General features: G+C 44.7%; 1 protein-coding gene across 2 annotated transcripts in view; it reads left to right on the top strand.

Moving 5' to 3' along the window:
* CSMD2 (CUB and Sushi multiple domains 2) overlaps nt 1–11,393 on the top strand; it is a 616,956-nt gene that overhangs the window by 494,768 nt on the left and 110,795 nt on the right. For both annotated transcript variants that reach the window (XM_017527996.2, XM_017527992.2), the window contains 3 exons: nt 1,765–1,959; nt 3,022–3,138; nt 6,538–6,651. In XM_017527996.2, coding sequence (XP_017383485.1) covers nt 1,765–1,959; nt 3,022–3,138; nt 6,538–6,651 — 426 coding nt within the window. The remainder of the gene's footprint in view (nt 1–1,764; nt 1,960–3,021; nt 3,139–6,537; nt 6,652–11,393) is intronic.

Here is an 11,393-nt window from a genome sequence, read left to right as displayed (position 1 = left end):
AAAAAAAAAAAAAGACAAAAAAAGGATAGATGAAACAAAAGATATGATGACAGTTTTCCGGATCTCTGGGACTCACATATGGGTCACCCAGTGGCCAGTTATATTCTGGCCAGAGCCGCTAGGCTCATGGAGAAGACAGATTTGATAAAGCAGATCAAGGCAATGCACCACGGGGCACGTGAGGAAACCACTGAGGAGTCCCCTGCAATGAGTGGCCATGTTCTGAGTCCCACTTGAGTTTAAATGCAGTAATGCATCCAGAGCTGTTCCACTCTCAGCTGTGGGCAAGGACTTAATGTGTAGGATGGTCTCACATGCTCCTGTGCAAGAGTGAGACCCTCAGAGTCCCATCCCATCAGTCAACTGAGTGACAGCCTCAAGCAATGACCACCTCCTGTGTCATTTTAGGTGATCTAAAAGGTACCCAGGTGACAAGGACCACCCTCAGCAAAATTCTTCCTGAGCCATTCATCTCTGATGAAATGAACTCTGATCTCTTCTAGTCTGGTTCTTTCCTCCTTAGCTCCACTCTTTGAATTTCTGAGTCCTTCTGCAAGGACTGTCAGCACCCTTTTGTGAGTCCCCAACTCTAGACCTCTCTGTTGCCCCTGCCATAATGTATCCTGCAAAATGCTCATGAATCAACCCGATACTCAGTTGCATCTTTCTGGTACTGACTGGCCTCAGCTGTGTCCTGTTACTGCCCAGCCCTGGTGACAAACCTCTTGACCATCAGTTATCTTAGAACAAGGAAGACTGAGGAAAGGCAATCATGCATGAAAGTGAGCATGGACTCCCAGGAGCTGCTCGGGGTTCCCAGCTGATGGTGAGGGATGCTGTAGACTGTCCTACTCCAGAGATTTGGGACCTGGGCTCGTACTCCCAAGCTACAGGCCATGTCAAGAATGGTCTTATCTGGTGCAGAGAGGCAGAGTAGAGGACTGTTACACGCATCACTGTATGACTGATTGGGAAGACACATATGGATCAATAGCCAAATGGAAAAACACTGTGGTTTTAATAAACTGGCAAGCACCCAGTACCCAATGCAAAGCCCTGGAAAACCGCATTGGCGACATCAACTTATTCCACCAGTCAGGTAACCCAACCCAGAGGTGGAAGTATGTTTTGTACTTCCTCCCTGAATCTAAGTATTGGTACCCATGCACTCAGAAGTACCTGTAACAGATGGGTATGACTGAGCCTGCAGAACGGATGCCGCTTCACTCCCCAGCCAGTGGTACAGATGGGGCAGAAGAGAGAGGAAGAGAAAGAGCATCTCCTAACACAAAAGGCCAGGAAGCTGCTGAGCCTGCGGGGGGTGGGGGCGTCAAAGATGAGCAAAGGGGTAGACTGTGCCCAAGCACTGACCTTTCCCACAATGACCCTGCCAGCAGCTGAGATGTGGGCCAGAGACCCTCAGCCCCCACCATCGAGAAAAGCACATGCTTCCCTTGGGGAGGAGCGAGCAAGGGATGAGAGAGGGCCTCAGGGATTTTGCTGGGGCTCCTTCCTCTGTGGGTCAACTGAAGAATATGGGAATAGAAGGAGAAATTCCCTCTTCAATGTGATTTTCATCCTTCAATTTCTACCCAAATTTAAGAGACGTTTCTAGACCTGAGGGGAATAGGAGCCGCAGTTGTGAATCCCTGTGTGCTCTGTGGCTAAAGTCGGGTTCTTCTCATGGGTGCTGCAGCCCAGGAAGAGCCTCCTTATGAGCCCTCTGTGTGTGTGCACATGTTTGTGTGTGGTTTTTTTTCCCAGAAAACCCACGGGAGTCATGTTTTGATCCTGGTTCCATCAAGAATGGCACGCGAGTGGGGTCTGACCTGAAGCTGGGCTCTTCCGTCACCTACTACTGCCATGCGGGCTACGAAGTTGAGGGCGCCTCGACCCTGAGCTGCATCCTGGGGCCCGATGGGAAGCCCGTGTGGAACAATCCCCGGCCAGTCTGCACAGGTGGTGGGAGCCCAGGGATGGGAGGGGTCTGAGGATCAAGGGCATGCCAGGTGCAGAAGGTGCTGTGGGCAAGGGAAAGGAGGGAGACATGGTCTTGGAGGGAGACATGGTCTTTAAGCCTTGATCTTCCAAGCCTGGCAAACCTGGGTTTGCTGTGGATATGTATAGAAGTGGCTTATAATTCACCAGGTATGCAGTTCCTGTCAAGGTGTCATCACAGTTCACATAGTGTCCCCACCCCCATTCACACAGATGCTCATGCCCTCAACAGAGGCCCCCAGACATGCCACAACAGGGAGCTCGCACCAGGGAGAAGTCATTTAAAGGTGGCTCCTGGACTAGTTCCTAGGCCTAGGGAAAATCACTGAGAGATCAGCTCTGTCGAAGTAAGGCCAGCAGAGTACACTGATTCCAGGTGGGTCTGGGTGACCCATGGGGTTCCTGACAAGAGGGATAGGAATGAGTATCAGGGCTTTAAGAGCATGGTGGCCACCCAAGTTGAAAAGCCAAGGGTACCCCTTTGTCATGGTAAGAGAGGCGGGCTCAGACCCACCCTTTGTGGAAATTGGGCATCATGGAGGGGAACAGAAGATGCCTGGGTCACATGGGCTGGCCGCCCCCCATGGGGTTCGTCCGTCTGGGGAAGCTTCAGCTCCCTCCTCACGCTGTCACTCACTCCAGGTGCAGATGTCAGCCAGGGGCAGCAGATCATTTCTAGGCCCCACTTGTAGGCAGAAGAGGTTCCTAATGTGCTCCCTAAGGCTGTGACTTCAGGGAGGTAATGCCAGTGTTAATAGGTAGAGGGCAAGAACTGCCACCTGCCCAAGAGGGCCCTCGGCAGCTTCAGGGCAAGTTTCAGGCCACATGCCTGGCCAGGGATGCATGTCCTTGGGCAGAGCAGGGCAGAGCAGTGTCCTCAGGACTTCCCTTCTATAAGCTAGGGGCCGCCCACCTCAGGGCAGCCCTACTGGGGCCAGAAGCTTGGGCTGGGGCAAAATGGAGGATGGTCACTGGTAAGAGGCCCACAGGGTCACCTGACTCTCTATCCGGTTTCTCTTTCAGCCCCCTGTGGCGGACAGTATGTGGGTTCAGATGGAGTGGTCTTGTCCCCCAACTACCCCCAGAACTACACCAGTGGACAGATCTGCTTATATTTTGTTACTGTGCCCAAGGACTATGGTATGGGTTTTGGTTGTTGTTGTTCATATGTTTTCTGACTCCTCACCCTCATTCCAAAATGGGCAATTCCTCAGGCTCTTCCTAATTATACAGCCCCATTGTGGGAATTGCAGAACAGTCTCCCAAAAAAAGGACAGCTGAGTACTGACTTTCCGAAACGGGCTGAGAATACATTCCTGACACAAGAGAGCAGAAGGGCACAGGTGAGCCCTGCCAGAACCAAGGGGACAGAGTTGATGAGAAACTGGAGGAGACAGAGGGAAGGCAGGGTGCCCCAGGGGGCTACCCAGTATGGCCCAGGTCTAAAGAGAGGTGCCGCAGATCTAGACCTGTTAGGAACCCAGGGATGAGTGGCCAAGGAGCAGGAGGGAGGGGATGGAGCTGGGCTTGAAAGTGCAGGTGAGGGATACCAGAAGCCACATCATTCTAGTGTCCCATCTGAGAACCAAAGCCTGGTCCAGGAGCTATAGGTAGGACAAGCAAGAAAAAAGTGAGGAGCAGGCCAGTGCCCTGGGAAGACAGAGAAACTTCCAGATTCCAAGAGATGTGGGCAGAAAAAACCAGGCCCTTTACCTGGTTGGCGGTGGGGACATTGAAGAGTCCTGCCAGCCCTGGAGGCATTCACAAAAATGAAGGGCAACCAGGTGACCAGGCTGGCTTCTTTCTCCTTGGACCTCCTCTTTGTAGACTGACAACCATGTCTAAACACAAGTGATGTTGGGTGTGGCAAAGGACATCAGCATGTCCTGACCATCCAAGAGAGGAGAAGGAGGGAGTGAGCAGCCTGCAGAATGCTAGCTCCTTATTCCCAAAAACAGGGTGGGCAAGCACAGAGCAAGGCCTGATGCTTGAGGTGTTCACCAAACATTTAGTAAGCACCCATTGGGGGCCATGCACTCTACTGGGTCCTGAGGCTGCAGAGTCACCTCTGCAGAGAGACATGTTCTCTGTCCTCTATAAATTTCCAGTCTCATCTCTACCCGTAGCTCCAGCCATCAGTGCACCCACTCCTGCCCCAGAACAAGGACACTTATGTACAAGTGCACATACTCCCCAATATACTGAGGTGGCAGGAGCTTCAGACTTGCAGGATCACAGTTAGAAACATCCTGAAAGGCTGTCCAATCTGATCTACTACCCAGAGCAGAATCCTTGATAGGTGGGCATGCAGTTTGTGCATGAATCCCCAGTGATAAGGAGCTCGCACCCAAAATGAGCTCAGTTGGACTGTACACAGATCTCTGTATACAGTTTTCAACTCAATGACACTGACTAACTGGCCTTGGGGTTAGCCAACAACCTAACAAGGCCAGTTAGTCAGTATCACTGAGTGCAAACTGTATACAGAGATCTGTCCCAATGATCTTCATTTGCCAGTGATGCTGAGCCTGAGGATTAAGGGCAGATTTTTCCCTCCTGGTTTCAATGACTTGACCCCCAGCACAGATACCGGCTCTAGTGTCATCTTCTTAAAGATATTCCTTTGATCCCCTATCTAAAGTGGACTGCGACACTCCATCATTCTATCCCATTACACTGAGAATTTAACACTATGTGATATTATCTTGTCTATTTGCCTAAGTATTTATTTGAGGGGTAGGGGCTGACTGTCTCTTCCCAATAGAATATACACTCTGTGAAAACAGAAACCCTGTCTGTCCCTGTTCACCACTAATAGGGAGAGCAGGGAGCTCCCCCTGCCACCAGCCCTAACTCAGTATTCATTTTCAGGGTAGGGAAATGTACTCTTCCTCCTGCTCCTCTAAGCATGAGTTGAGAGCGAAGAATCTCTTGTTCCACTCACTACTATACATACCATTGCAAACAATTTTTAATCAGGCAGTCAACTCCATGGCCTGAGTCCCTCTCTTCCCTGATACACGAGTGTACATACACATACAACACATACAATGTAACACACAACACACACGTACACACCAAACACAACATACACACACAACACATGCACACACAACATGCACAACACAACATACACATACCACACATGTAACACACAACACATGCACATACAATACATACAACACACATACAATACACCTACAAAACATGCATACACACAACACATTTACACATAACACATGCAACATATACAATACACACAACACGTGCATGCACACACAATACACACAAAACACATGCACTACATGCACACAACATGCAACATAGCACATGTAACACATGCAATATACAACACATGCAACATATACAAAGCACAGGAGATACACACTCTGCAGACACCACACACAGCATACCTGTACAACACACAACACAGATGCATAACACACTTGCACACAACATACAACATGGACATACAACACACCTATATGCACATGCACACATAAACACACTGCACACAAACATATACAACACACAACATAAACACACACATCCTCCCTCCTACATGCTCAAGGCCCTGAGCCAATGTAAAGAAGTGTCTGGCCTGACTCTTGCCCTCCAATGCACCACACCACCTGGGAGGCCGGTGCATGCAGAATGAACCGGGGTCAGGCAGATAGCTGACTGGGAGCCATGCCCACTGTGGCCCAGGGTGCCCTAGCCTCTCAGCAGTGATTAGAAGAGAGGGGCAGCTGAGGAAACTCCCTGCAGTCCATAGCTGGCGGCCTGAATACCCATCAAATGGCAGGGCTCTTAGGCTGTCTCTGACTGGGGACTCATGAGGGCTGTGGCCCACTGCCTTTTCAGCCCCCATCCCAAACTAGCTGAGTGGCCTTGGGGAACTGTCTTAACCTCAGAGCCTCAGTTTCTTGTCTACGTAATACAGATAATATCTGGAACAGTCATGGTCAAGTACGGTATCTGGCACCTACTAGGTGCTTAATAAATATCATCTTCCCCCTTCCTCTGAGCAGCTGTTTGCCTGCTCTGTAGACGGTGGCTCTTTCCCTGGGAGCAACCTGCTGTTCACCCTCCATTCCTCTCAATGGTAGGAGATCTTGCACCCAGGGGCTGCCCTGGTCTGTTGGATCTTTGAAAAAGAATTAAGGGAGAACATGGGGTCCTGAAATCACATGGAGAATGAGGGATGGCCTCCAGTAGCTGCTGCAGCTGCTATCTGGGAAAGGAACAAGGTGGGCTCAGTTTCGCCTCCACCCACCTGACCTCTGGGTGCAGCCCTCCATGTTGTCCTGATTCTTGTGAAGGCCAGCCCAGCCTCCCCAGCTCCCCACCTCCCTATGCGGGGTGTCTGGCCACTGCCAGACTGCCACTGCGTTAACCAGTGGCAACAAGCCACAGCCCAGGAACCACCAGCTGCCCCAGGACTGCCCTCCTCCTGGCCTGGGCCCCCAGACCCCTAGATCCCCTCTCCTGCCGCAGCGTGCCTGCCTGCCCAGTCCCCACGCCGTGTCTCCTCCACAGTGGTGTTTGGCCAGTTCGCCTTCTTTCACACGGCCCTCAACGACGTGGTGGAGGTTCACGACGGCCACAGTCAGCACTCACGGCTCCTCAGCTCCCTCTCGGGCTCTCACACAGGTACTCGGGGCTCGGCCAGGGTGGGGACGGTTGTGGGCCTGGGCATCACGGCTGGCTAAGGGAAGGAGGCGCTAGAAGCACCCCATGGCCGCAGGTGGAACCCTAAGGCTCTGCCCGCAGAGGACAGCTCCTAGCAGCTCCAGCTAGCGGGGCCTTCAGCAGCTGCCCTCACCCAGGCTGAGTCTACACCGCCCCCTAGTGGTATAGCCTTCTCCTGTTGGTTAGTATTCAGATGCAACTTTTTTTCTTATTATAAATGTATTGCATTTTCATTGTAGAAAACTTAGTGACAAAACAAAATAATTGCATACAGAACCAAAATATAGACTACCCAGAAAGAGCCACTGACAAGATATAGTGGATTTCCTTCCAGTCTTTGTATCTTCTTCGATGTTTACATATTTTATTCAACAAACCAATATAAAGATTTTATTGAAATATTCACTGTGAGCTTTCCTCTGTCATTTTTTTCTTCTAGGATAGGATTTTTAAGTGCCGCATAATAGTCTCTCATATAGTTAGTTAAAATTTATGTAATGAATTCCCTATTACTGAACAGTTAGATTATCTGTAATGTTTTGTGCTTATGAATATTAATGCAATGTATTATACATACATCTTTATATACATTTCTGTTACTTTAGAATATCTAGAAGTGGAATTGTCAAGCTAAAGGATATGTGAGATCTTTAAGGCTTTTTATGCAGATTATCAAATATTCCTCTAGAAAGATCTTACCAGTTTGATCACCAACATGTAAGAGGGCATGTTTTATTCTCACAAAAACCAGGTGATTAAAAAAACAAAAGCGTCATCAGTTTGAAAAGTGAAAGTGGCATCTCATTTTCTAATTTGCCTTGTTTTATTACTAGTTAGGTTAGCCTTTTTGTAATGTGTTTATTGGACTGTGCATTTTTTATTTGTGAATTTATTGTGAATTTGTGTCAATTTTTCTATAAGCACTTATTTTCTTATTTACTGAGTAGAGCTCCATATTTTATGATATATATATATGTGTGTGTGTGTGTGTACATATATATATGCACTATAAAAAGCCCTCCTCTCCAGTTTGTCATTTGCTATATAATTTTCTTCAGGGTGCTTTAATGTCGGAATATGTAAATTTCCCATGCTATCAAATCTATCAGTGTTTTCTTTTATAGTTTTCTCCTTTGCTTTTATGCTGGTCAAATAAATATTCCTCTATGCCTTCTTTTACTTCTTAGTTTCATCACATCGCTTTAATACCTTTGAAATTTATTTTGATTTATTATTTGATATAGGGAATCTAAGCATATTCTTTCAAATGTAGTTAATCAGTTGCCCTAGTAGAATTTTCAAAATGCCAAATTTACATATACTAAATTTTTATGAAGTGTCTGTTCCTAGACTTTTTATCCACTTCTTTTAAGTATCTATTTATTCTTTATTCAGTTTGTAATTATTGTAACACTATAATAGTGTTTATGATATAATAATTTTAAACACATGGTACTCTAAGTCCCCATAGCCATTCTTTGTTTTGAATTTTTATTGGCTGTTGTTGCTTACTTTTGCCTCCAAATTATTTAGAAATATTTTGAAAAGTTAAAAATATTGCATCAAAATCTTGACTGGGGTTTAATAAAACTTACACATTAAATTAGGATGAACTCATATGTTTATAACGTTAACTCTTCTTCTTATCCAGGAACACATTATGTCTCCCCATTTGTTTATCTTCTGTAGCCCTGGGACACTGCTATAATTTTTATTTAGGCAGTATGCATTTTTTGTTAACTTTATTCCTAGATATTTCATGGAGATTTTTGTTGCTGTCATAAATGGGTCTTTTTCCCCTGATACGTTTTCTAGCTGGTCTTTCCTAATATATTCAAAGACCGGTATTTTTGGCATATTTGCTTTGTAAAGTCGTTGGACTCTTCATAATACTGCTTACACTGCCAGCTAATTCTCCTGGCTCCTCTAGGCAAGAAGTAATATCATCTGCAAATAAATTTGTCTCATTATTTTATCTCCTCCTTTTCAGTGGCTTTCTTTTATTTTCTTCCATGATTATTGGTCTATTCAGGGATATTACTCTAACATCAATGTTGATATTTTATCTTTTAGTTTAAAAACTCATTTCATAATTTTCTTTACATTTAGTACCACAATTTATATAATGTACTCTGGCGATGTTTACCCTGCTTTGTATTAGTGGTGATATTCCAGCACGATTCCTATGCTGCATCGTGCATTCATCATCCCCTTTTTCCCCAGCTGTACCAGGCGTTTTGTGTTTTTTGGGTTTGTTTTTTAATTTTTATTGCTGCAATTTATCAATTATTCTGCAGAATTTGCTGTTGTTGTTTTTTGATTAATCTCTGTCTTTTTATTTCATCATTTCCCTCCTTGTATTTTTCTTCCAATTATGTTGTTCTTGTTCTATCTTCTTGAATTGAGAGCTCTATTCATTATTTTCTCTGTGTAATAAAGAACATGTTCACAGCAATGTATTCACCTCCAAGCATCGTTTTGGCTTCATGCCATAAATTTTGATATATACCATGTTCATCATTACTTTCTAAATAGCTCATCAGGGTGTTGTGTACTCTTTTTGCCCAAGAGTTGGCTAAGAATATCTTTTCTTTTCCCCTAAAAATATAGATTTCCTTCTTGTTGCATTAAGTTTGTGTGTTAATTTCTATTTTTATTGCCATGTGGTGAGAGAATGTGGCCTGTACCATTTTTCCTTTGGGGATTAATTGAGACCCTCTCAGTAGTCGAGGAGCTTTTTCTTTAGTTTTCTAAACATCTAAGAAGGATGTGCATTCTCTCCGTAGGGTAGAGAAGTAGGACGAATGGGCTCAGGTTCTACAGTCACACCCTTCTTAGCTCTCCTATTTGCTTGCTAGGTGACTTAGGGCACAGTGCTTGACTGCTCTGAGCTTTGGTTTCCTCCTCTATAAAATGCAAAGAGTAAGAGTCCTACCTCCTAAAGTTAGAGTCAGGAGTAAATGAGTTTTGTAATTGCCACTAAATCAATCTTACTCAATTTTGTTATTCAGATCTATTATATCGGTTCTTCTCAACCAAATGATATTTTTGTAACCACCACCTCACACACACCCAGACAAGAGTGTAAATCAGGGACTCCTGGAGTAGGATGCCTTTTCAAAAACCTCTTAATTGATAGATAGATAGATAGATAGCTATGGATTTAGAGGTATAGGTAAAGGATCTTCAGGTAAAGAGAGATAGTGCAGTCTACATTTAAGACCTATAGATGTAAATATAGATATAGGTGTATAGGACCAATAGAAGAAGGAAGGGAAGAAGGCAGGAATGGTGGAAAGGAGAGAAGAAGGGAGAGAGGGAGGGAGGGAGGGAGGGAGGGAGGGAGGAAGGGAGAGAGACAAGAAGAAAGAGAGAGAGATGTATAAGACCTGTGGATATCAAACTCCTGACCTCAGGTGATCCACCCACCTCAGTCTCCCAAAGTGCTGGGATTACAGTGAAATCCCGTCTCTACTAAAAATACAAAAATTAGCTGGGTGTGGTGGCGGGCACCTGTAATCTCAGCTACTCTGGAGGCTGAGGCAGAAGAATCACTTGAACCCGAAAGGCAGAGGTAGCAGTGAGCCAAGATCATGCCATTGCACTCCAGCCTGGGCAACAGAGCAAGACTCTGTCTCAAAAAGAAAAAAGAAAAAAAAAAAAGACCTGTAGATATCAATATCAGTATATTCAGAGAGTTCCTTATTCCTCATTTAGAGAAACTGATAACGAGCCATTGGTATTGATGTGAGTGAGCTGTGTCCCTGTCCCTGAGTTGTGTTGGGTGGGAGGGGAAGCTTAATGGCCACTACTCAGCAATCTTCATTTCATTTTTCTACTTGGAGCATCAATGATTGTGAATGTTGCATTAAAGTATCTCCCACTACAATTATGATATTTTGTTGTCTTCTTGTATTTCTAGCAATTTTTGTATCTGTTTCCCTGATATATCTTCTCTCATTTTCTCCAAGTCTTTTTCTTTTAAAAGGAAGTTGACTTGTTTATTTCACAAGTGAACTATTTGGTCTGACATCTGCCACCATGTATTGTTTTTTCTGGGCTTCTGTTCATGTTGCTTTTCTTTTGCTTGTGCTTTCTCGCTTTTCCATACATACCTAATGCATCTCTAATTTTCAAGTTTTTCTTGTTATATTTGGACTTTTATATTAATGTTATAGTAATTTTTTAAATTGTAGACTTCTTCCCCAAAAGCAAATTTTTGCATTTGCATTTTGTTTTGTTAGCTCATTGACAATAGTTATTATACTTTTCTGGTTGTATTTATCCCTGCTGGGTCTTGAATTCTCTACTTCAGCTTTGGGGTTTTTTTTCAGTAGGGCTCATAACTGCAGTACTTTCGTACTTTCTGTCGCCATGCATTTATAAGAATGCTTTCCTTTTGACATAGGATATAAATCACAACGTGATTGCAAATCAAATTATGGGTCAAACTTTATCTTTCAAAACTGCAGTAATCGTTCCATGCTATTCCAACATTTACTGTTACAGACAAATTGGAGTCTAACATGATTCTTTGTCCTTGTAAGTAACCTGTGCTTTTCTGTCAATATGATTTTCCTTTTTTTTTTTTAATTAAAAAGCCCACTAGGATGTGTTGCGAGATCTCTTTTCACTAATTCTATCTTGCATATGGCAAATACTTCAGTCTGAACCTCACATCTTAGGAAAAGTGTCTTCTTTCT

Source organism: Cebus imitator, unplaced genomic scaffold (genome assembly GCF_001604975.1).
Source record: "Cebus imitator isolate Cc_AM_T3 unplaced genomic scaffold, Cebus_imitator-1.0 Scaffold51, whole genome shotgun sequence".
Taxonomy (NCBI): domain Eukaryota; kingdom Metazoa; phylum Chordata; class Mammalia; order Primates; family Cebidae; genus Cebus; species Cebus imitator.
This window is presented reverse-complemented; position numbering and strand designations above follow the sequence as displayed.